General features: G+C 44.3%; 2 protein-coding genes across 5 annotated transcripts; both read right to left on the bottom strand.

The window, feature by feature from the left end:
• Positions 1–109: 109 nt before the first annotated feature.
• On the bottom strand, positions 110–15113 carry LOC121875887 (homeobox protein Hox-B1-like). The gene is made up of 4 exons (XM_042380619.1): positions 14237–15113; positions 5224–5370; positions 4389–4537; positions 110–187 (listed from the first exon to the last, which is right to left on the bottom strand). The coding sequence occupies exons 1-4, from the start codon at positions 15111–15113 to the stop codon at positions 110–112; spliced, it is 1251 nt and encodes a 416-aa protein (XP_042236553.1).
• A 7808-nt stretch (positions 15114–22921) lies between these two features.
• On the bottom strand, positions 22922–25951 carry LOC121875882 (location of vulva defective 1-like). Of its 4 annotated transcripts, XM_042380612.1 has the most exons (3): positions 23913–25496; positions 23616–23761; positions 22922–23543 (listed from the first exon to the last, which is right to left on the bottom strand). In XM_042380612.1, exons 1-3 carry the CDS (start codon positions 24994–24996, stop codon positions 23403–23405), a joined length of 1371 nt encoding a protein of 456 aa, XP_042236546.1. In that variant the 5' UTR covers positions 24997–25496; the 3' UTR covers positions 22922–23402. The 4 variants fall into 4 exon arrangements, 3 of the variants coding, with proteins under 3 accessions (XP_042236546.1, XP_042236545.1, XP_042236547.1); XR_006090690.1 differs by lacking the exon at positions 23913–25496 and adding an exon at positions 25855–25951 and having other exon boundaries at positions 22922–23761; XM_042380611.1 differs by having other exon boundaries at positions 22922–23761; positions 23913–25492.
• Positions 25952–26583: the final 632 nt, after the last annotated feature.

Genomic DNA, 26583 nt, shown 5'->3' with positions numbered 1-26583 from the left:
CTACTCAAGTTACACTAACCTTCAGACTGTCATGCAGATCACCACGAGAAAAACTCCATTAAACCTTCTGAGGCTTTGAACTGTTGGAATGAGACTCCGAACCGCTTGGCTATCCAGTGCAGTGTCGCATTTCAGGGTTTGCAACAGCTTCGAACAGGAGTGTAATGAAACTTATGCCTGGAAATATCTGTTGTAATCCACCAATGTTTATAAATGTTAAACACTGAGAGCCGGAGATGTTAACATGACTGTCTGGGTGAAAGAAAACAAGTTTATTATTTGTCAAGATAGTTTTATTAGTTAGCTTCTGTCATTCTAACACAGTGTTAACATACTTGACGGTGTGAATCAAGTGGGTCCCCGTGCTAATAAGTCTTACTTTAACCTTATCAAATTTAACCCGAAGAAACCTAACCTAACCTATCACCGAACATAACCTAACTTCATAAAACCTAACCTCACCTAACCTGAATTTAACCGAACAAGACCTAACCTAACCTAACCTAACCTAACCTAACTTAACCTAACCGAACCTAACCCATTATAATCTAACCTAACCAATCAAGGGTGAAATACCTTGGGAGATCACTAGGACTTAAACCCATTAGGAGTGTGGACCTAGCCCTAATAGTATGGCTGGGTCAGGACCTATTAGAAATGGGGGCCAATTGGACCCACAACCTCTTAAAGAGCTAAAAGGAAATTACCCTAAGAAAATACATTATTTATTATATAGAGAGAGAATATTATCTTTGTGTTAACTGAAGAGATGGTAATAAATGGTAATAAATCAACAACAATCCTAACCTGACCTGACCTAACCTGACCCCCCCCTAGGTAGATAGATAGTGACTCATCTCTGTGGATACATTTGTTTAGTATCAGTAAGGAGGAAAATATTAGATGTGTAGTAACTCATTGTGGGGCAAGATTAAACTTGGTTCTATCCCTCCCCGTTCCACCTTCTCTCACTGCCCCTCCTCGCTCCACCTTCTCTCACTGCCCCTCCCCGTTCCACCTTCTCTCATTGCCCCTCCCCGTTCCACCTTCTCTCACTGCCCCTCCTCGCTCCACCTTCTCTCACTGCCCCTCCCCGTTCCACCTTCTCTCATTGCCCCTCCTCGCTCCACCTTCTCTCACTGCCCCTCCCCGTTCCTCCTACTCTCACTGCCCCACCCCGTTCCACCTCCCCTCACTGCACCTCCCCTCAGTGCCCCTTCCTCCCCCTGCTCCTCCCCTCACTGCCCATCCCCACCTAAACCTCTAACCACATAACCTTCCCCTCCATCAAAGAGGTTCCCCTCCCCACCATAACACTCCACCCCATCCTGAACCTCCATATCCGTCCCCATCAACCTCATCTCTACCCCAACATCAACCTCTTCCTCATCATCATCCCCATCTCCTCCTCCTCCTCCTCCTTCTTCCCCTTCCTCCTCTTCCTCCTCATCTTCCTCTTCTTCCTCCTCCCCTCCTTCCTCCTCAGGGGTCGTGAGAGTAATTGTTTGTGTTGTTTCCTCCTGTGTTGTCCTCCTCTTCCTCTCCTCTTCCTCTTCTCTCATCCTCTGCAGCTCAGCGAAGGATGGGACGGAGTTCTTCTTTGGTCTGCCTTTAGGTTTGGTGGGCGGTTCCTTGCTGCCTTCCAACATTACCTGAGTGATTGTGATAATTATGTTAGTTACCTGTGTGTGTGTGTCTGTGTGTGTGTGTGTGTGTGTGTGTGTGTGTGTGTGTGTATGTGTGTGTGTGTGTGTCCGTATATGTATCAGTATGTAAAATAGAGTGAATTTATAATCTTGAATACATACATATATATACATACTGTACACACACATGTCGGTTGGAGGGAGGGAGGAGCTGTGAAGGAAGGGAATGGCAATCAGACGGAAGGAAGGAGTGGGAGGGAAGGAGGGAAGGAAGGAAGGAAGGGATATCGGTCGTACCCTCCACTGACTCCGACGCTTCCACCAGCAGGAGAGAATAACTTGTGTGTGACCCTGAGTTAGGACCCTTCAGTTGGACATAGTTCCGGGTCATGTTCACAAACTATTACACTAAGTTCAGTCATGATTAGTCGGCTTGTAAGAGGGTAGCCGCCTCATATGTGTGTCTGTGTCTGTCTGTCTGTGCAGGAGTGAGTGAGCTGGCGAACGTGTATTTAGCAGTATGTGTGTGTGTGTGGGTGGAGGAAGGGGTGGTGGGGAGGGTGAAGGGTGGCGTAAACGAAATTTGCTACATCATGATGACTCGGCATATTACGTATATATTTGTTTTCAATTTAGGTGTACCTGTTAACTCGTCCTTGTCATCCACGATTCTTCACTATCGTCTAAATCACATCTGCCTCACTATCACAACACCATCATTCTCACTATCATCATCATCACTATCCTCACCATAACTCCCTCAGTTTAGGTTAGGTTAAGCTGTATTAGGTTAGGTTAGGTTAGGGTGTTTAATCATCACGTATAATAGATTTGGGTGTCTGGTCTTCAGGTGATTCATTAGGTCTGGTCTGGTCTGGTCGTTTTATATCTGGGTCCGTCCGTTTTGTGTCTGCGTACGTCCGTTTTGTGTCTGCGTACGTCCATTTTATATCTGCGTACGTTCGTTTTGTGTCTGTATCCGTCCGTCCAAACAGAGACTCGAAACAGATGATATACAGAACTCAAAACACCGTATCAACTTCTCCCGTCTCTACCGCTGTATCCATAATGTCACTGTTAAAAAAAAAACAAGGAAATTCAGCCAATCACAAGCCAGGGTCATCAGTACTAGGTTTGAAACAGGTAATCTGATTGGCTACATTATTAAGTTGATGTTTCATTCATTCGTGTTAATGGAAACAAAGTGGAAGGAGGTTTTGGGTGGGGGGGGGGGGGGGTATTTCGAGGTCACAAATGCACTATGAACTGTGTCAAAGGTGAAGGTTAATGAGGGCATAGAGGGAGTGAGTGAGAGAAAGAGGGAGGGAGGAGAGAGAGAGAGATGGATTTTGCGTATTAAAGATACTTAAAAGGGATTAAGACCAACTCTCTCCCCTTAGCCCTCACCTCTTATATTAATTCTCTCCTCCTAACACCTAGCACCAATAATACTAGAATAATCAACACCAATAACACACACACACACTAACACCAATATCAGGGAAGACGTCTCGGCATCAACCCTCACTGATCATATTTCCCTCCGAGACAAAGCGGCTGAACCAGAGAGCGGATCCAATCCCCTTTGAATATGACAGACCGAGACTTGATGCTCCATTGTTTTGGTGGGCCAATTTCAGGCATTTATACTCGCCTCAGAGACTGTTTCATTGTCGGGGGCGTAAGATAGTACTGGATACACGATCTAATCTTATTCCCGCGGTCTTGTATTCAATTTCAATCTCTTCTTAGATACTGATTTATGTAGGATCTGATTCCATCCAGTTGATAGAGTTTATTGTGTTTTGTTATGATTCACGGAGATCCTCGTTGCTTATTGGTCAGTGTCGATGTTTTTTTACCCAATTAGAGAGGTGTTTATTTTTCATTACTGTGGCCCGTAAATATGTGTTAGAAGTTAGAGAGGAATTTACTACAGTTAAATGTGTCTTGGTGGGAGTGATTCTTTAGCTCGCGGGATTGTAAAGTGTGATTCGCTATTCCCCGGAGTTAGACTGATCATGGTTTGTGGTATAACATGACATAACGTAACATAACCAAAACATAACCTAACCTAAACGTATTTCTAACCTAACCTACATTAATTTTAAACTAACTTAACTCCACGCACCGCTATAGCATATACTAATCACCAAACCTAACCTAACCAAACACCCTCCGTTGTTATAAGCTAATCCCGTTCTGAGTCCACATAATAGGTTCTGGTCGGTGTGGAAACTGTTTGGTCGACCCGTCAGACAACAAGAGAGCCTTGTTGATCCCCTACGTCTTAAGAGATGTTCCCACCCCTCCCCTACACCTACCTATACCTCCCCTACACCTACGCACCCCTCCCCTACACTTACCTGCAGTATACCTCCCCTTACACTTACCCACCCCTCCCCTTACACTTACCCACCCCTCCCCTTACCCACCCCTCCCCACATGGACAACCTTCGTGTAGTAATTGCCAAAGTAAACCATCAGTAAAGGGAACCATCACTTACTCCTGACGGGGTGGCAGCCGGTGGGTGAACAAACGCACTCGGTAAAAGACGTCGTAAAAACACACACACACACACGCACAGGATGTCCCTCTCTAAGCCGAGTGTTAAGAGCCGACCCGACACTTCTACACCCCAGGCTGTCTGTGTTTACGTTGTGGGTGTAGTTGTTGTTGTTGTCGAAGGGGTGGTACTCTCTCTCTCTCTCTCTCTCTCTCTCTCTCTCTCTCTCTCTCACCTGTTTCTTCCACTTCATCCGGCGGTTCTGATACCACGTCTTCACCTGTAGCTGCGTCAGGCCCAGAGATCGAGCCAGGTCGACTCGATCCGGTGTGCTCAGGTACTTTTGGGCTTCGAACCGTCGCTCCAAACCAACCAACTGAAGCTCTGAGGAGTCGAATCTTTATCAATGGGAGGGTTGAAATAGGGGGGGGGGAGAGGGAGAGAGAGGAAGATAGTGAGGGAGAAGGGAGAGAGGAAAGGAAAGAGAATGAGAGAGGGAAGGGAAAAAGAAAGAGAAAAATAAAGCAAATCCAAATATAATCAAAATAAATAAATAATTCTACCGTACAATCTTAATCACTCTTCTAATTCATTATCTACTAATCACCCAACCTAATTACCGTATTCAAATGTCCAAGTAATCACTCCTATATCTATCACTTATATATGTAATAATTCATATATCAATATATTTACCTACTTAATTATTTATCTACGTAATGTATCTATGTATTTTATCTAATTAATTATTCATATACCTGTTTCTCTTATCTATACCTTTCATTAATTTATTACACTTTTTTATTATCATCTATTTATTCATTTATGTATATTTTTATTCATATACATATTTAATCTCTTTCCCTCTATCCAATCATTCATTTATCAACTTATGTATTAATTCCCTCATTTATTCATATATCTCCACGTATAATTATCAATCATTTTATCTGTTCCTCTTCATTAATTAGCCTATCTACTTATTCATCCACTTATTTACGTTATTATTAATTTATTCCCACGTGGCACTGTTAGTAGAGTGCCAAGGGACAGTGCCAGGCAGCCCTTACCAGTGAAAACAGTACGTGATCGGCGGCACTTCTTGGTAGAGGTGTCAGGCACGGCAGAGGGTCGGGTCCTTACGTACACTGGCACGGGAACAGGGACTGGGGGGCTGTTACTACGTGCTGGCGTGCTGGGGCTTGTAACCTCGTAATCTGGGGGAGAGAGAAGGGGGAGGTTATTTTGGGGAGAAAGAAGGGAGGTTAGTCTAGGGAGAGAGAGGGAGGGAGGGGAGGGAGAGGGAGAGGTAGGGAGGGGATGGTCTGGGGGGGAAGAGAGAGAGAAAGAGAGAGAGAGGCGGAGGGGGAGGTTAATCTGGGGAGAGAGAAAAAGAGAGGGGGGAGGGGAGAGGGAGAAGGATTACAGAAAAATCCCAAATCCTACATACAAAACACTCCCCAAATCCCACAAAGGGAGTTGGTAAACACCTTGGGGTTGGCTCATTAAAACCCCTAGTGCATGTTTACCTGTATATCCCAAGGTGTGTCTACCTGTAATTAAGAGTTGTAGTCGTATTTATCATCATGTATTCAGAATGTATCATGTGTGCGCGTGTGTGTGTTAGTGAGTGTACATGCCTGTCTGTCTTTCTGTGGGTATCTGTGATGTGTATGTATCTTTGTGTGTGTATAAACTCTCAGTCTATCTCTGTGTAAGTATGTACGTGCGTGTATGTATGTGTATCAAAATATGTATACCCTTCCCCCCCCCCCCACGAGAGGTAGAGAGGGCGAGAACCTAAAGGCACAACTCCAAAAGGTCGGTAATTGGACAAGGTATCAGGTGTCGCGGTTTAGCACTCTCTTGACCCCAGGTTGTAAATAGAAGAGGAAATATCGATCTTTTCATGTCCGTCTGAATGGCAGGTTTGAGTCCATTTCTGTAAGGCAACGCGAGTGTGTTGTTTTTTCTGTTTTTCCTGTTTTTTTTCATGTTTTTTTTACCGTTTTTTCTGTTATACCTGAATTTGTTTAAATGTGTTGTTTCTACTTGCTTTTTTTTTCTCTATTTACGTTGTTTTGTTTGTTTACGAGTGTTTGTTTTTCTGTTTGTTTTTTGTTTTTTTTTATCACGTGTTTTTTCTTTAGTTATTATTGTAATATATTGAAATTATCCCATGAAATACACACACACAGACACACACACATACACACACACACACACACACACACACACACACACCTGCTAACTCGGGACCGTAAATATCATTCTCACTGTGGCTGTGCGCATTTGAGTGGGTTAAGCCCCTTACCCAATTTACTAGGACGGAAATACCTATCTGAATTGGCAGAGGAAATACAGTGGCGTGTTTTTAAGTGAGAATAAATGATAAGTAAAATTGCTTTGCTCGATATACTGGGTGGAAGTTGGATAATGTGACGTATATGAAATTGAATATATAAGTAGGGTTATTAATGGTGTAGTTCATAATACTTTGCTATATTACGTTATATTATTGGGTAGGAGTAACTCTGGGTATATTACATTGTAAGCTAGAGCGGCTATTTTTATTTTCTGGGACGATTCGTTACATTTCGTTGTATTTTATCATTTCGTTATACTTTAGTTATATATTATTCCGTTACAAACTTACCCGGATAATCCATACACATAACCCAATTCAAGCTAGTTATTAAATTACCAAGTTAATGGAAAAAAATTTAAATAGTAGTATATGTGGTGGAGTTCAGTGGAAATTAGTTTTGTTACCCCCATAATTTCATCCTTTTCAGTTCCGTTTTCTGTAATTGGTTCATGACCAGATGCTCTAGCTTAAGCTGTCGTGTTACATCCGCTGAAACACACATTTACGGTCGAGTTACACGGCTGATTACTCTCTGCCCCACTACCAATGACTGGGAATGAATTAGCAGTACCGAAACCCTCGCATCATGGTGGTGGTGGTGGTAGGCAAGAGAACTAGGCTTCGAAATGAGTGATATTTGGGAGGGTTGAATTCTATTAAACCCCCGAACTCTGGAGCTGAACACGAGTATTTACATTTTCATTCTCCACCTCTCCCCCCCACCTCACTCTACCCACTCAAGAGGGAGAGTGTGTGGGAGGAGGAGGAGGGGGAAAGTTGCGTGGGAGGGTGAGGGTAGAGTGAGGCAGAGTGAGTGGGAGGGTGAATAAAAAAATGTTGCGTGGGAGGAGGATAAAGGGGAGTGATGGGAGGGGAGGGAGGGGGGAGAGGAGAGAGGGAGGGGAGAGGAAGGGAGGGGGAGGAAGGAGAGGAAGGGAGGGAGGAGAGAGGGAGGGGAAGAGCAGTACTTGTTGACATTCCCGCGTCGTGTTAGTTGATTCTGAGAGGATGCCACACACCCAGCCGCCTGCCCTTGTCACCCTCCCCACCTCCCTCAACCCTGCCCTCCTCCTCCCTACTCCCTCCCTCTCTCCTCCTTCCCCTCTCTACCCCTGCACCTCTCTACCCCCTTCCCTCTCCCTCTACCCCCTTCCCCTCTCTACCCCCTTCCCCTCTCACTCCCCTTCCCCTCTCTCTACCCCTTCCCTCTCTACCCCTTCCCTCCCCACCCCTTCCCCCCTCTCTCCACCCCCTCTCTCTACCCCCTTCCCTCTCTACCCCCTTCCCCCTCTCTCTACCCCGTTCCCCTCTCTACCCCCTTCCCTCTCTACCCCTTCCCTCTACCCCCTTCCCTCTACCCCCTTCCCCTCTCTACCCCTTCCCCTCTCTACCCCCTTCCCTCTCTCTCCCCTTCCCTCTCTCTACCCCCTTCCCCTCTCTACCCCCTTCCCCTCTCTACCCCTCTCTCCTCTCTACCCCCTTCCCTCTCTCACCCCTTTCCCTCTCTCTACCCCCTTCCTCTACCCCCTTCCTCTCTACCCCCTTCCCTCTCTCTACCCCCCTCTCCTCTCTACCCCCTTCCCCCTCTCTACCCCCTTCCTTCTACCCCTTCCCTCTCTCTACCCCTTCCTCTCTCTACCCCCTCTCTACCCCTCTTCCCTCTCTACCCCTTCCCCTCTCTACCCCTCTCCCCTGTGTAATAACTTTATCCAAACACTACCATTTGTTTTAGCAATTTGTACTTAGACAATTGAATGGACTTAATTGTTTTTCTCTAATAAAATCATAACACCCTCCTCCCCCTTTTCTCCCTCCTCCCCTTTCTCCCCCTCCTCCCTCCTCTCCCTCCCTCTCTTCGTACTCCTCCTCGTACTCCTCCTCCTCCGTCGTCTTCTCCTCTCTTTCCTCTTTCAAATATAGTTACAGAATCATTTACAGGATTTAGTATAAGTCTGTCTGATCTGTAAATATTGTCTGTCTGTCTGTCTGTCTGTCTGTCTGTCTGTCTGTCTCTTACTCTAGCCTTCATTTCTTGTCTTTCCGGTGGATAGACTTTTCATTACTCTCTCTCTCTCTCTCTCTCTCTCTCTCTCTCTCTCTCTCTCTCTCTCTCTCTCTCTCTCTCTCATTACACAACCACCACACCCAATCAGGATACGAACAGTACTCTCTAAACCAATCATAAGCAGAGAGATAATTTCACCAGCATCAGGTACCATAACACGAGTCAAAATTCAGTGGGATGACGGGCGGTTTAGTCGTAGCTGAAGATGTGGCAACTAGAGTGAACATCGGCCCAGATTAGAACGGAAATTGTGTGGATTCGAGCGACAGATCACTAAAGAAGGAAATTGAGCCGGAAATTATATTATGTTGTAGCGTTGGTGATGGTGTTTGTGATGTTGGGGGTGGGGGAGAGGGGTGTTGGGGGAGAGGGTGTTTGGGGGGGTGGGGAGAGAGGGGTAAGCAGTGGTGGTGGGGGAGAGGGTGTTGGTGGTGGAGGAGAGGGGTGTTGTGATGAGGGGTGGCTGGGGGGGTGGGGAGAGGGATGTTGGTAAAGATGGGTGATAAGTTGGTGTTGGTGAGATAATAGTGGTGTTGGTGACATGTTGGTGTGATGAAGATAACACCAACAAAAATAAATTAATCTTACACGGATATAAAAAATATCTTGATCATCGTCTCTGTTATGGTGTTGGTCAGGCTCGTGTAGATAAACACAACGCGCGTCCACCAGCTTAAACAAAATTGCGTTCTGCGTCATATACTAAATCCTTAATGCGTATAAAGACTAACCACTAATGCGTAAAATACCGGATTTATAAATTTGTGTATATGGGAAATATAAATTATGCGTTCATGTAAAGGACTTTGTGATTATTATTTAATTTGTTTTTTATTAAAAGTAATATTGAACGGAACTTGATATCTAGTGTGTCCTGTGTGTGTGTGTGTGTGTACGTGTGTACGTAAGATAATCACGACTGAATAATAACTGTGATTAAATAAGCAGTAAATAATGAATAGTAATAATAATAATAATAACACCTCCAGCAACAACAACAATAATAATAACAACAATAACAACAATAATAATAACAACAATAACAATACCCCTCGCCACAGTGAACAAGTTATCAACATAAATAACAAAATATCCCTCATAACTGACAATATTCCCGGGTATTAACATAACTATTTCAGAATATTTCAGAATTCATGTGAGTCTGTAGTCCATGTAATTCAATTTATGTTTTACCCGGGACAAAAAATACAAACTTTATTTTGTATTTTGTATTTAAAGTCTAATTCTAAATATACTTACAGATTATATACAGTGGTATTTTGGGTAGGTTTTGTAAACTGTATACATTAATTTATACACTAAAAAGAGAAAATATGATTAAAGATTTTTTTTGGGGGTGGGGGTAGCCTCGTTAAAATTCAGGATTGAAATTTTTATAAATGAGTAGAAAATATGAGTTTTAATATTAATTTGTGTGTGGAACATTTTTGTGTTTTGTGTGGCATTTTGTTTATTTATAATGGATTATTTCTTTTGAAGGCTCTCTCTCTCTCTCTCTCTCCTGAAGGTGTTCAGAGACAGCAGCAAGCGACGATGTTTACAAATAGCTTCAGATAACCTTAACGTCACTCGCCCACCTGTCCTGTTAATTACTTCCCCGACCAAGAGGGTTTTAAATTACCTTCTGTTACCTGTTGATCGTGTCACTCTGTTGGCTCTACCTGCTGTGTTGTGGCCCTCTACTGGCACTATACTCTCACCCGGGCCACACACACCCCTCACACACTCTCCACCCGTCCCTTATTACACTAAACTGAACTAGCTAAAAGGAGGGGGGGCCGGGAAGAGGTGAGGCTGGGGGCTGGGGAGGAGGCTGGGGGCTGGGGAGGAGGTGGGGCTGGGGGAGGTGAGGTGGGGGTTGGGGGTTGGGAGGTGAGGTTGAGGGTTGGGGAGGTGAGGTTATGGTAGGTTGGTAGTGCATGTGTGGGGAGGGGGGTAGAGTTGTAGTGGAGGGAAAATGATGATTGTGGGGGTAAGTGGGGGTAGGTGGGGGGTGTGGTTGATGGGGTGGTAAGGAGGGGGTTGTAGGGTTGATGTTTCTAGGCTGAGCAGAATATCAAGGTCTCAAGGGGTTTGGATCGAGTCCCTTAACGCTATTGTGGTAAAAAGTATAACTCGCTTGTGGCTTACATATACAGTGGTCCCTGATCCTAGCCAATTATATCACTGGGATATCACAATACTGACGTCATTTGTTACGTCCTCCCACCCCCACAACCAATCACCTCGTACAGGATCAACAGTGACGTCATTTGTTACGTCCTCCACCCCCAACCCCAAGGATCAACATGAGTCATTTACGTCCTCCCACAACCAATCACCTCGTACCAAGGGATCAACAGTGACGTCATTTGTTACGTCCTCCCACCCCCACAACCAATCACCTCGTACCAAGGGATCAACAGTGACGTCATTTGTTACGTCCTCCCACCCCCACAACCAATCACCTCGTACCAAGGGATCAACAGTGACCTCTACTGCATCCAATCCGGTTGTAACACGCCGAGGCCTGACAGTGACGTCTTGTCAAAGCTGGCCAATTCGATTGCCGCCGAGAATACAAAGTAAGCTTGACTTGCGGGCCCGACCAATCATCGACGCACACGGAAGGTCATCAGTGACGTCAGTAAATTGTTGGTCTCACACGGCCAACTTATCAAAACAGAATTTTTATCTTATTTTTTTCCCGGGTGAGTCGCCCGAGCTTGGTTGTTACGATAAGAGGCTTTGATACTGGTGGGGCCTGAACTACACCTCCGCACTGCAGACTTGTTTAAAGTTCGGGATCGTGAAGCAGCGCGGCCTGGAGACCAATTTGACTCAGAGTACGACGTGATGCTATCAGGAGTGTATGTGTGTGGGGTGTGTGTGTGTGTGTAGGGTGTGTGTGTGTGTGTGTGTGTGTGTGTGTGTGTGTGTGTATGTAGGGTGTGTGTGTGTGTGTGTGTGTGTGTGTAGGGTGTGTGTGTGTGTGTGTGTGTGTGTGTGTGTGTGTGTGTGTGTGTGTGTGTGTGTGTGTGTGTGTGTGTGTAGGTGTGTGTGTGTGTGTGTGTGTGAGGGTGTGTGTGTGTGTGTAGGTGTGTGTGTGTGTGGGGTGTGTGTGTAGGTGTGTGTGTAGGTGTGTGTGTGTGTGTGTGTAGGGTGTGTGTGTGTGTGTGTGTAGGATGTGTGTGTGTGTGTGGGGTGTGTGTAGTAAACATATTTGCCTTGCTGTCTGGTGCACATTTTATGTAATATTGTACCAAATAAATTATATCCCTGAAACCTCTCTTTCGCCTTTCAGTGATAAACGTACCTACTATAATATCTATATAAGTACTGTATATATAAATAATATATTTCCATTACATATAATAAATTACAATATAACGCACACACAACATAACAACAATAATAAATATATAATTTGTGGCTTAATTAAAATAACAAAAACCAAGATTATTTTTTCTCAGATTTTTTTTTCTTTCTTCTTTCGTGTGAATTTTTTTTATGAATTTGGTAAAAATTTTGGAATTTTTAATTCTTTGTCGAGACTCCGTTACATACATACATACATACATACTCATACACACACACACACACACACCATTCCATAGCATACATACATGCATACATACATACATACATACATACACGTATTCCTTCCCCTAAACTGTATTTAGTTACTATTTCATATTCCCATTGTTACTTTACACTTACAATACTGCAGACAGACATTCATTCACCTTGTGTACTTATAAAGTGTAGTATCAGCGCTCTTAAGTAGTGAAGTAACTGTATTTAAGTACCTAAATACTAGTAACCTTGATAATATCGACTTTTTAAGGAATAACTATTTTCCGCTCTACAATAACTATTTTCCTGTCACCCACAACTAGTTTCCACCCAGAGTATTTTTCCCTCGTGTTCATTTTATACTCATCAAATTTCCTCCTCCTTTCCTTCCTCTTTCCTCCCTCCTCCCTCTTTCCTTCCTCTTTCCTCCCTCTTTCCTCCTCCTTTCCTCCTCCTTTCCTTCCTCTTTCCTTCCTCTTTCCTCCCTCTTTCCTCCTCCTTTCATCCTCCTTTCCTCCCTCTTTCCTTCCTCTTTCCTCCTCCTTTCCTCCTTCCCTCTTTCCTCTCGGGTTGACTCGTCAGCTGGATGCATCGGATAGATTGGTCAACTCTCTCTATTACTTACAACTGAACTGACTCCTTTCTTATACTTGGGAAAACGGAAACTGTATATTTTTTTCCTAGTCGATTGGTACAGCTGAGATATTTATGTTTACATGTGTTTGCAGTTATTTACAGGGGGGTTTCTAGTTATTTACAGGTGTTTATAGTTATTTATGGGTGTTTCTAATTGTTTACAGGTGTTTACAGTTATTTACAGGTGTTTCTAGTTGTTTATAGATAATTACAGGTGTTTACAGATGTGTCTTGTTGTTGCAGTTGATTACAGGTGCTTACAGGTGTTTATAGATGCTTATGAATGTTTAGTTATTTACAAATGTTTACAAACGTACACGTATATTTACAGATACATAAAACGTCTCACTGTACTTGATTTAAGGACGTAAAAGGTGTAAATCAATTCAATCATTTACAATCCTTAGAGATTTGTGGTTTGCAATTCGTCGAGTGATTAATAATTATCTTATTAATGTTTTCTAGAATTTTTTCGCTATTTAGTGATTCTTCTCTTAGGTAAAATAAACTAGGGTGTTTAATTAGCATAATATTCAGGTGAGTTTCTTCAGGTAAAATAAATAATACTAATTACTTAAAGTATTATTAATATCATTAGTTTGGTGCTCAAAGACAGGGATTATCAGAGAGTATTAATCCGGCTTTTAACTCTATCTTGGTTTTGATCGGGGTTTAAATTAATCTTGTTATCATTACAGTATAAATTAATATTAGTTTTAATCCAGGTTAAAATTAATCTTGATATTTCTCTGGGATTTAACTTAATCTTAGTATCAACCCGGGGTTTAGTTTAATCTTGGTTTTAATTCACGTATAAAATATTGGTTTTAATCCGGGTAATAATTAAATTTTGGTTTTAATCCACATCTACCCTACTCTTGGTTTTAATCCACGTTTACTTGGTTTTAATTCAGATATAAAATAATATTGGTTTTAATCCGAGTAATAATTAATCTTGGTTTTAATCCACGTTTAACTTAATCTTGGTTTTAATCCGGAATATAAATTAATTTTTGTTTAAATCCAGGTATAAAATATTGGTTTTAATCCGGGTAATAATTAATCTTGATTTTAATCCAGGTGTAAATTAATCTTGGTAAACACATTCTATTACCAAAAATTAATCCGGCTTTTCTATTATTTACATCATATTAAATCTTTTATTTTTTTATAAATATTAAAACCTAAACCATCCTTAATAAACCTCACTATTAAACCATCTAAAATAAACCATGATTTTTTTTTTTTATATTGAATGTAGATTATTATAAGGATATTGTTGTGTGTCTTAAGACTGATGTGATGAGTGTGTGTGTGGATGTTACTCTTTGTATGCAAGTGTAGATACAAGTCGTGGGTGTACGAGTGTTGGTCTATGGGTGTTGTGTTAGTAAAGTGGTTGGTGATGGATGGTTGGGTGTGGTGGAGCATCACGTACCTTGCAAGGGGAGGGAAGAGAGGAGGGAGGAGTACTGTGCCGCCCATAAGTAGTGGTGGTGGTGGGGCGGCACGAGAGGCACGCCGCCGTACACGTGCCGCCCGCCGCCGCCGTGTAGTGGAAGGAACCTCCTCATATCACCGAACCCGAGGCTCTTGTCGGGTCTTAGGAGTTCCCTAGCTGCGCCATAAGAAGGACGAGGAAATCCGGGTAATAGAGAAGGACGTGTTGACCCCATGGTGGACGGCGATGGGGTCTGCCGGTGGATGCGTAGTGACGGAGGCGAAGGAGGAGGCGGTGAGGGTGATGGTGGTGGAGAAGGTGCTGGGGGAGTGGAGGGGTCAGCGGCCCTCCAGGTGACACACTCGCCGCACTTGTGTGTACAGGAGTCATCATCGACTCGTGGGCTGGAGGTACAGGGTCTTGAGGACTCCCGCGGGTGTTCTTGAAGGCCGTCATCAGTCGCTCGGCCAGCTGAAGGGCTCTTAAGGTGGTGGAGGCAGGTGTGTTGTGGCACTGGTGTGGCGTCGTAGTCATCACCATTACCCGCGGCCTGGACACACGCCTCACACCTGCACGCCTCTGATGAGCCCCCCCGAGCCTCACACGTCCTCGGGTTGACCTGACAATACGTGTCTGTGGCCGTGTGAGCCTCCGACCTGGCCTTAACACCTGGCTTAGCGGCGGCGATAGGATGGATAGGAGGAACTGAGGTTACCTGAGTGTCTGGCTTCACCTGGGTGTTTACCTGGGCGTCGAGGTTTACCTGGGAGCGGGTGGTGAGGTCAAGACCCACCACACTACTGTTGTCGGTCGACGCCGCTCCTCGACGGTCGTGACCCCACAACAAGTCTCTGATGAGGAAGGAGCGAGACATCCTGCTGGGGGAGGAAGGTTCTCGGGGAAGAGATCGAGATGTCTAAGGAAAAATCTCTTCAGTAGTAACTAATATCTCTCAGTCAGCAGGAGAGACACACGCTGGTCTCCACTCCTGAGGGCGATGTGATGACGACCATCCTGACGATACAGGCAAAGACCCGCCCACAGACGCAGTTGTTGGTACAGATGTTTTCCTGGACCTGAATACGTACTTCCAGGCGGAGGAGACTCTAACATTACATACAAATCATAAACGAAGATTCTACTTAACAGTGAAGTTCTTGGGATCGTCTAAAACGGCGTAAATTACAACATTATTCTTCCACCACCGACATTTTGTGTTCACCGTCCACGAGTAACACTGGACCCGCCTCACCACAAATACCTTATTATTATTATTATCTTCACGCTGATGACCCTCACGGCCTCACCAACTAGAGAACATAATTTACCATCAACAATATAACTTCCACGCTGTATATTAACTACCAGTTGGAATTTTTACTCGGTTGGGCGGTTATGATGGGCGGCGTAAGATGGACTGTGGGTGGTGGAGGGTGGCCCGCTTACTGGCACTGCTGGCACCTGGCATCATGAAGCCCCGCCCACATACCCCCCCCCCGGCTGGCCCTGAACCACAACACAACAAAATAATATAATCCAAAACACATTACAGTCTTAATCATATCCTTGTAAACAACTCAATTTTCAACACAACTTTAATTAAACTGTTTACACTTTTATATAATCATACTATAAACAAAAGCACCAGATAGACATAAACACACGAGGTAAACATCTTCCTCCTGGCACCTTGTTTATATTTCGGCATTCCGTGTACCGTGATTGGTCGTCCGGTGCCACAAGTCCCCACCCCCTTGGCACTGTGGGCGGCGCCTCACTATACCCAGTTCGTCACAGGGTATTTAGACCATAATTACATTTTAAGTAGTTGGCCAGGGAGGTAAAGCCGGCGACGGAAATCTAAGAAGTTTAATGCAGAAAGAAAATAAACTTCAAGGGCCTCGGGTCTAGTGAGTGTTATGTCAGGCTGTTCACTCTGGCTCTCTCTTCAAGTGTGTTTTAATTAGGGGATGATTGGCTCTATGACTCACTTAAAACTTCATTACTTTCCCGAGGATTCCAAACTTTCCCGAGGATTCCAAACTTTCCCGAGGATTCCAAACTTTCCGAGGATTCTAAACTTTCCGAGGATTCTATCGTTTTGTCTCTAAGGGGGGGGGAACCATGATGGAGACTTTATTATTATTATTATTATTATTATTACTTAAAAACCTAGATAATCAAACGTATCTTCTTCAATGTATTCTCCATGTATTCTCTATGTATTAAATATTCTCTATGTATTAATGCCAGTAGTGTTGTTAATGTGAGACTGGATCAAACTCTCCTCAACTCTGGCAGAAGTCAAGTGAAGAAAGAAGAAAACATTGAGGAAAATGTCTTGGATCTCTTCAATACAAGTTCTTGAAGAAAATAGGGCATACTTTCTCAGCCACCATCCGACAGGTAACAACGGACAGGTAGCAACGGACAGGTAACAACGGACAGGTAACAACGGGCAGGTAACAACGGACAGGCAACAACGGACAGGTAACAACGGACAGGTAACAACGGACAGGCAACAACGGACAGGCAACAACGGACAGGCAACAACGGACAAGTACTTACCGTGAACTTCTGTTGGGGTCCTTAATCACGTACCACATATAAGGTCGAGTGAAAGGTTTAGACCCGACGCACATGATGCGTATGTTGAGATTTGCTGCACACACACACACACACACACACACACACACACACACACACACACACACATTAAACCCCAGATATAAACTTTTAAACTTCTTATCACTCTTTCAATTACCTATTACCTCTCACTAAAACACGGACTCCCTCCTCCCTCCTCTCCCCTCTCCTCCCTCCCTCTCCCTCCTCTCTCCCTCCCTCTCCCTCCCTCCCTCCCTCCCCTCTCTCCCTCTCCTCCCTCTCCCGGGTGTTAATTCTCACCTCTCACCTTCTCTTCTTAGTCTCTCCACCTCTTCCTCCTCGTCCTTATTGTCCAGTGCCAACTACCACCACTACCTACCAACCACCACCACCACCTACCACCACCCACCACTACCACCCACCACCACCTACCACCACCCTACCACCACCTACCATCCACCACCACCACCTACCACCATCACCACACCTACCACCACTACCATACCACCCACCACCACCATCACCACCACACCACCACACCATCCACCACTACCACCACCATCACCTACCACACCATCCACCCACCACCACCACCACACCTACCACCACTACCACCCACCTACCACCACTACCATCCACCTACCACCACTACTCACCACCCACTACCATACCACCACTGCACCACCACCACCATCCACCTCACCATCCACCTACCACCACCATACCCACCACCACCTCCACCACACCACCATCCACCTACTACCATCCACCCCAACTACCACCACTACCACCACCTACCTACCATACCATCCACCTACCACCACTACCATCCACCTACCACCACCTACCATCCACCTACCACCACTACCATCCACCTACCACCACTACCACCACCTTCCTCTCACACACTTTCTGAGGTCTGTCCGCTTAGGAACCTTTCAGCAAGTGGATTCAGTAGGCGCCCAAGCAAGTTTAACATGCATGTATGTATGTATGTATGTATGTATGAGTATGTATGAGTATGTACGAGTATGTATGTATGTATGTGTGTGTGTGTATGCACAGTATGTGTGTATGTATGTGTTGGCATTTTCTATAAATTGCGTGAGGTGTGACGCACTCGCTGATTCGTCAACGCTGTACAGGTATCATCCAATCATATTCCTCAACACACACTAGGTACACACTCGCTGATTGGCCCACGGTTTCAGGCTTACTTCAGATTTCAGTCTTGTGTCGAGAGAGAGAGAGAGAGAGAGAGAGAGACGGGAGAGAGAGAGGAGAAAAACAGGGAGAAGGGAGAAGAGAAGGGGTGGGTGTACAGTTTCAGGGAGGGTAGTGGGTTGCTTCCATTAGTGGGTATTATGGCCCCTGTGTGATGTATGCCGCCCACCTCTACACGTGGGGGGGGAGGAGGAGGGGGTGAGGGAGGGAGGAGGGGGAGGGGGTGAGGGAGGAGTGGAGGAAGCGATTTTAAAAGGAAATAGGGAGAATGGTGTGTGCGTGTGTGTGTGTAGTGATATATCAGATTTTATACCAATTAAGCCTTTGTTTACACCAGTCAGTTAAGAGAAAGAGATGGGGAAGAGGAAGGAAGGAGAGAGGAGGAGAGGAAGGAAGGGAGGAAGAGGAGGAGGGAGAGAGGGAGGCGGAGAGGAAGTGTCAGGACCAATGCTCAGAACTGTCAGCGGAGAAGGTCGACGTCAGCTGCCCACACTCGCTCCTCTGTCTTTACACTCTCTCTCTCTCTCTCTCTCTTTCTCACCTCTCTCTCTCTCTTCTCTCTCTCTCTCCATACTTTTCCCCTCACTCCTACACCACACCGCATCAATATTTCTTCACAATACAACAATATCCCGTCGGCTTGTCGGGTAAACTGATGTTACTTCGGGTTAACTTCAACTTGTCGGGTATTCTTGCCTGATTCTCTTGTCCAATTTGAGTATTTTATCGACTAGAATCCCTAACCTGACCTGACCTAACCTAACCTAACCGAACGTGACCTGACCTAACCTGACCTAACCTGACCTAACCTAACCTAACCTAACCTAAAAATCACGTTTATTTCATTCACTTGCATATAATAGTCACACTTGTTGCTCTTCCTTCCACCTCCTCCACTCCCTCAGCCTTCCACCTCCTCCACTCCCTCAACCTTCCACCTCCTCCTCCACCCCCTCAACCTTCCACCTCCTCCTCCACCCCCTCAACCTTCCACCTCCTCCACCTGTTTACTCTTCATCAGTCTTCCACTTCCCACTCACTGTACCATATACCTTCACTACTACATAATACCTACTTTATACTCAACGTAATTCACTCGTATCAATATATAAATAATAGTTATACTTTATTATTCATTGTTCTGATGGTCGTACATCGAACGTCAGATACTTTAACTTAAGACGAGTTAACCTGTCCGAGTATTTATTTTTAATTCTGGTCAACTCGAAGTTTGTATTAAATTAGTAAAAAAAAAAAAACTTATGTAACTCAACACCGCCAGAGCCTCATTGTGTTAGGAAGAATTTGAGAGAGACTAGAGGCTTATGTAGTGGTGTAGGAGTATGCTAAGAATATGCTACACTGACAGGGAAACAAGTGAGAGTGTCGCTCGGGCCCTGACAACGCGCGCGGATGTCCCATGTTTTTTTCGATGGAGTGTTTATGGTAAATAATTAATTTCTTCACGTACAAAACATAATTTTTGGTGTTATATGATCAGTGTTTCACCGTGTTTTATCCTATAATTTCCCTCACCCTTCATGCTCTGCCCACTATACGTAATTTGTGATCAAAGTTGGAAAAAATATAGAATTAAAATTAAATATTGTCATCGTTTTTATAAGTTCCTATCATTAAGAGAACATCCATGGAGAAAAAAATAAAAGAAATCAAACAACTAGAGATGTTAGCCGTCTGCTCTAATCTTTACCTTAATTGTCATCTATAAACTTCATAATCGAGTGACTTAACTCAGAAACTATACACAATTCCTGATATATATTTATACATCTACCCACGAAACAACAGTGTTTTATTGTAGTCCACATATACAAATCCTCTTATTTAATAACTATATATATTACCTGTTTCCAAGTTGTTTTCATAAGAAAGATCTAGACCCCCGACTCTGACAGGTGCTGATCCGCCATCTTGTTACTCATCTGCAATCTTGTTACTCATCCACCATCTTGTTACTCATCCACCATCTTGTTACTCATCCACCATCTTGTTACTCATCCGCCATCTTGTTACTCATCCGCCATCTTGTTACTCATCCACCATCTTGTTACTCATCCACCATCTTGTTACTCATCCACCATCTTGTTACTCATCCACCATCTTGTTACTCATCCACCATCTTGTTACTCATCCACCATCTTGTTACTCATCCACCATCTTGTTACTCATCCACCATCTTGTTACTCATCCACCATCTTGTTACGCTTATAGTTTCCTTTCTTATCGTATCGTAACTTTTTATGAAATTTATTGGGAATGATTTTGTAGACTCACTATCATGAATCACCATCACTTCACCATCACACCACCATCACTTCCCCACCATCACTTCCCCACCACCACCATCACTTCCCCACCATCACCATCACTTCACCACCATCACCATCACTTCCCCACCACCACCATCACTTCCCCACCACCACCATCACTTCCCCACCATCACCATCACTTCCCCACCATCACCATCACTTCCCCACCACCACCATCACTTCACCATCACTATCATCGGTATGAAGCTGCAACAGACAGTCAGTAGAGGCCCCGGGAGCGAGGTGTGCCAGCCCGGCCCTGCAAGAGGTTGGTCTAGGGAGGTGTGTTGTCTAGTGACCGGACCTCCCAGCACCGCCCTGATTCACTAAGTCTATTAAAGAAGAGTCGAAGCGCTTCACTCACTCACCTACTATAAACTGAATTACTTCTATACAAAACAACATTATTAAGAGATGATAATTTGCGTCATGGAAGATATATTACAATTTGTGGATCGTTGTGTTTTCTAAGATAAATATATACGTATTTTGACAAATTGGATTACCAGCTCAATGACGTGTGATTTGGAGCTTCGTTCGTGAGTGTTTCGAATCCCTGATGTTTCGTGGGAATGACGTCACTAGTGAGCAGAGTTTAGAACAAGGTGTTGGGTAATGAACTGATCCTTGTGTTTGTATTGACCAATGACACACCGAAATGATAATAATTAGATACCAACATTAATTAATAACTTAACCAAAAATCATTGAGTTTATTTGTCTATCTAACCGCTCACAACCGACTTGTATTGGGTCGTTCAAGAGGTTATTTTGGTTAACACGGCATTGGACTGTACCTGAGGATGGATTACCTGGACACGATGACCTACTCTGCCAGGCGTAACTTAAGGTGACCATTAAACTTAACCGAAGGTGAATTTTGTACATCATAGTTGAGTCAATATGATAATCTCAAGTGCAAAAATAATACACCAGTGGAAATAATTATAACTGATATTGTTTAAGTGTCATAATTTGGATACTTAACGGATGATTATAGTCATTAAACACACTTTGTCTATGGGATAAGATCTCACTTAACAGGGTGATCCAAACTCTGGTTCACTGAGACATTCCGGATATGTTTCTGTAGTAAGTTACTTACCACAGAAACAACCGGTATGTTCCAGTGAACCAGTGGGTTTCAGCGAGTCTCAGCGAGCTGCGTCACATGTTGTACAAAACTGGTGAGAAGTTTATCTGAAGGATGTGTTGACAATGTTCTCGACAGGATGTGGTCACGTCCAGCAGCCTGGAACTCACACACACGCTTCTACGATTACTTTGCTGTCACTCGGAATCGAGTATGACGATCATCCAGCTATGAAACAATTATACGAGTTATTAAGGATGTTACCTTCGTTGGTGAGCTCTGAGGTGATTAAAGAGGCCGATACGGGACCGACAGTGTCGTCCACAGATGTTGCACGTGTGGAGGGCTACGTCTAGTGCGGGAAGGACGGCGACAGCGTAGCTCCTTCTGGCGCTGGTGCTTGTCCTCCAAGAGTTACGGTGTGGAGTGATCGTCTCCCAGGTGAGGGGGTCGATTTGGCACTTTTTTCAGGTTTGTCTTAAGACTTTCCTTTTACCATTTAAGTTGCCCGCCAGCGTTACGTTTACTATTCGTTGGGTGACTGTAAAGTAGCTGCTTTGGCAGTCTACTGTCGTCCATGCGGGTAACATAGCCAGCAAGAATACTGGCATTTGTTCTCTTGTCTTCCCAGCGAACTCAGAGGATGGAACGTAGACTACGTTGGTGAAAGTTTTCAAGTGCCTTGAGGTGCCTCCTGTATGTGACCACTGCTCGATATACTTGCATCTTTTTAGATAATTTCAGCTCCCTACAGCTGAAGACACGGGTACGGAGTCTGCCAAAGGCTTGAGATGCACATCTGATCCGATGCTGAATCCCTTCATCGGTGGTGGACAGGTGGGAGCCGAGATACCTTAAGTGGGTAACATTAGAGAGGGTAGTACCGTTCACCTGGATGGATGGTGGAGGCATGACTGAACCAGGGGCAGGCTGAAAGAGAATCTGAGTTATACGTACATTTATTTCAAGATCGAAGTGTGCATACGCAACTGCGTAGGTGTTCAGGATCTCCTGTAGATCGCGTTCAGTGTGAGTGACGAAGGTGAGGTCGTCTGTATAATGAAGTTCAGTGATGGAAGCGGCCGACACCTTTGTTCCTGCCGGGATTCGTCTACGTTAAAAAGACCCTTCATCCGGCACTGGATGTCCACCCTGCTGGCAAAATTGGCACTGGCATGAGTAAGGAAGAACTCTGACTGGGTGCCATTGTGCACGACACTGCCGTTCATGCTATCGTGGAGTTGCCTCACAATGACGATGAATTTGGGTGGGCAACCCCTCCCCCCACACACACACATTCCTGACATCAACCATCATAGTTTTAACAGCTTTTAAAGACAACGGTGTTTATATTGAGTAAATCATTATCACTTACCTGAGTATTGGATGATAATCACAAGGCCTTAGAGGTGAAATAATACTCTTATGTCAAAATCAATATATATTTATTTTTTACAAGTTATGTGGGTGTATTAGAAGATAAACTTAACGTTATTATCTATATACATGATAAGTAATGAAAATTTACCTGTAGTGAAAAACATAAGTCTTGTTTGAGATGCAGTGACTCGATCAAACTAAAGAATGGTAGATCAGGTTTGGTTAAATTAAGTTACGTTTAGTTTAGTTTGGTTACGTTAGATTACATTAGCATAGGTTAGGTTAGGTTTGGTTAGGGTAGATTACATTAGCACAGGTTATATAAAATTGGTTTATCTCATTTCGCGTGACAGGCAGTTGTTATTATTTTTCATAATTATATAAGACTTAATTAACAGATAAACTTCAATTGTAGGTTTTTACACCGATGATTACACCGGTATTTCAAGAGACAGAGAGAGAGAGAGAGCGGGGAGAGAGGGGGTTCCTAGTTGTCTCTCGTCTCAGGAAAGATAGGATTAATGACCCCTTAGAGACTGTTGTTACTGAAGTATGATGATCGTAGGTTGGCAGGGGTGTCTTCAGGCTGAGCAATGACCCCATAGAGACTGTTGTCACTGAAGTATGATGATCGTAGGTTGGCAGGGGTGTCTTCAGGCTGAGTAATGACCCCATAGAGACTGTTGTCACTGAAGTATGATGATCGTAGGTTGGCAGGGGTGTCTTCAGGCTGAGTAATGACCCCATAGAGACTGTTGTCACTGAAGTATGATGATCCCTGCCTGCCCCGGAGCTCCCTCAAGTCTATATTGTCATCCACTTCACTGCTCAGAGGGTCACATCCGACAGGCGCTTCAAGAGAACGTGCCGACTTATCTGCAACACTTCCTGTAAAACGAGTGTCTGTTTAACATCTTTCCCACTTACCATAACCACGGAATATTAACCTACCATGTTTTTCGGGTTCACTATAATATAAACAGTAATTGTTGTTCATAAATCGTAAAAAATTTAATAAATAACATGTGTATGATCTTACTTTTCCGGTAACAGACTAAGCATACCACGACCACCAACACCACTATCACTACTACCACCGCTACCACCAACATCAGGAGTACAAAACGTGTCACAATGGGAGGGTTGCTTGTGGTCATCTGGGTAGAGTTTCCCTCAGTAGTGGATGAGACAGGCTGGGTCGGGTTTGTCTCAGTAGTGGATGAGGCAGGCTGGGTCGGGTTTGTCTCAGTAGTGGATGAGGCAGGCTGGGTCGGGTTTGTCTCAGTAGTGGATGAGGCAGGCTGGGTCGGGTTTGTCTCAGTAGTGGATGAGGTAGAAGGTTGAGTGAGACAGTTATCATCCGAGTAATGTTTCCTCCAACGGGAAGTGCCTTTTGCCTGTACCTTCATCCCAGATATATAGTTAAATGTATAATATGAGTCCGTATATAATAATATTTTTTCAGGACAGTTACACTTTACATCAACCCCCCAGTACCCGCCCCCGTCTGCCCTGATAGAAACATTATACCCTCGGTCTAACTCTCTAACACAAAGTTTCTCTTTATAAAACCATAATATTGGGTCACTAAAGGTAAGGCTTAACGTTATGCTGATATACTCAAAGTCTCTCCCGGGAACGAAGTAGAGAGTCATATATTTTCCTTCACCAGTTATTTCATGGACTTCCTTTACCTCCCGAGACTTGACCGTAACATCGTAAGAACAAACACTTTTTTTCCTCCTGAGCAGCGGGAGGCTTGTGACGGGAGGCTTGTGTGACGTGACTCTCTCTATCTTAGGAACCAATGACCACTGCCTCTCTACCACCTGGTCGTTACTTGGTAGTTGTAGGTCTCCGGTGTTAACAACCGGCGGGAGCGTCGTGAGGGAGGAAGCTGAATCACCTTTGTGGGAGTGTGACGAGGAGGAGGCCAGAGACGTGTTGGTGTTGAGAGCTGACGAGAGCTGTGGTGGAGACGTGGAGGGTAGCGAGAGCTGTGGTGGCGACGTGGAGGGTGAGGAGAGCTGTGGTGGCGACGTAGGAGACGAGTAAGACGCCCCTGGGGAGAGGATGGTCGTCTCCAGGGCCACAAACACACACAGGAGTCGTCGCCACTCCATCTTACTTTGAGAGACACAAGACGCGTACTGAGTCAGGCAATCCTACTGTGGCGTTTAAATTGTTCTGATAACACACACACAGGATACCGTCCCCCCTTCCTCTCTCTCTGTCTCTCTCGTATTTTTTTTCAGGACGCTGGCTGGCTGGCAAGTTGTCTCGCAGGTTGCTTGGCTAGTTGACAGGTTAGCTGGCTAGCTGTCTGGCTAGTTGGCAGGTTGGTTGGCTAGTTTGCTACTGGTTATGTACTTTTACTTTAGCTGGATGGATGGATGGTTGTGTGTCTGGCTAGATGACTGGCCACTTATGTAGGTATAACTGTAGCCGGATAGAATTTACCATGACTTCTTATACACTTATGTGTTGACAGGATATGTTGTGAGACTTGTAAACGAACGCACACTCATAGAGATGTCGACATAGAGTTTGGCTGTTGTTTACCTAACACTAGCACCATCAAACACTGTATTAACCCTTTGAGGACGATGGTTTTTGGTCCACCTCCTTCCCGACACGGCGACACCCCCTTCCTCCTCCCCCACATCCTCTCACCCCATATCACCCCCTCCCCTCCAGTACATAGTGTTGGAACAAATGTGTCAGCAAGGAGACTGATCCCTCGAGGCACAATCTATCAAACTTTTACAATGATTCCCAAGTTTTGTTAAATTTACACATTCCAAGTCACTTAATGACCACGTCCTGAAATATACAGACACCAACTGAACTGGTTAATATCAGGACAAAAAATATTTACATTAAGTTACACGAATTAAATAAATACTCAAAATGGGTGGTTACCTTAAGTAGCCATCATAACATCAAACAACGTACAAAGTATAAAGTTAGGCGACAGATACTCAAGGTTTGTTGATGTGGATGGAGGTCAGGAATTCATGGTGGAGGCCAGTTGGTGAGCCCCTCCATGTTCGCTGGTATTTACTGGAGGTGTTGTGTGTGTGTCGGGTCACGATCGTCAAGGAACTGACGATGGCAGGTAATATGACATTCAATGGTAGCTAGCAGGATGCGCGCAGACAAAGGAATGTAGACTCGAGCAAGACTATTACTTAAATCAGGAGTAATTATTTATAATTCGTGTAATTATTAAATATTTATTTAACTAAGTTAAATGCAACATGTATATAACTCCCTAAGTTTCTTACATTATTTCTATCGTTTTGCTCTCAACATACTAGATTAGCAGTTACAATAACTACAGTGAGGGTATGGGGTAGATTTAGTTTAGTTTAACAAATTTATTGACAAAGCTTGTAGTACAGTTTGCCTATTGTGAGTGATTCAGTCAGGTCTTGACACTGAGGGTGGTATCACTTCTCACTACCACACAGGACAGAGGTTCATACACAAAGGAATACAGCTATATATGTATAGAGGTCAGATTCATATGGGTAATGTCACTGTTCACTGCCATGCAAGACAATGGTTCATATACATTGGACGTCATGTTCTAATTGAAGACTAATCAGTGTGGGCTAGCAAATTTGGGATAAACAGCAAGAATGTCCTCAAGCACCCCTGATTCAATGTAGTAATGACAAAGTTCATGATACAATAAGCCAGGTGGC

The sequence above is a fragment of the Homarus americanus genome, unplaced genomic scaffold (genome assembly GCF_018991925.1).
Source record: "Homarus americanus isolate GMGI-L3 unplaced genomic scaffold, GMGI_Hamer_2.0 scaffold18884, whole genome shotgun sequence".
NCBI lineage: Eukaryota > Metazoa > Arthropoda > Malacostraca > Decapoda > Nephropidae > Homarus > Homarus americanus.
The sequence above is the reverse complement of the archived record's forward strand: the minus strand, read 5'-3'. Positions and strand labels throughout refer to the sequence as shown.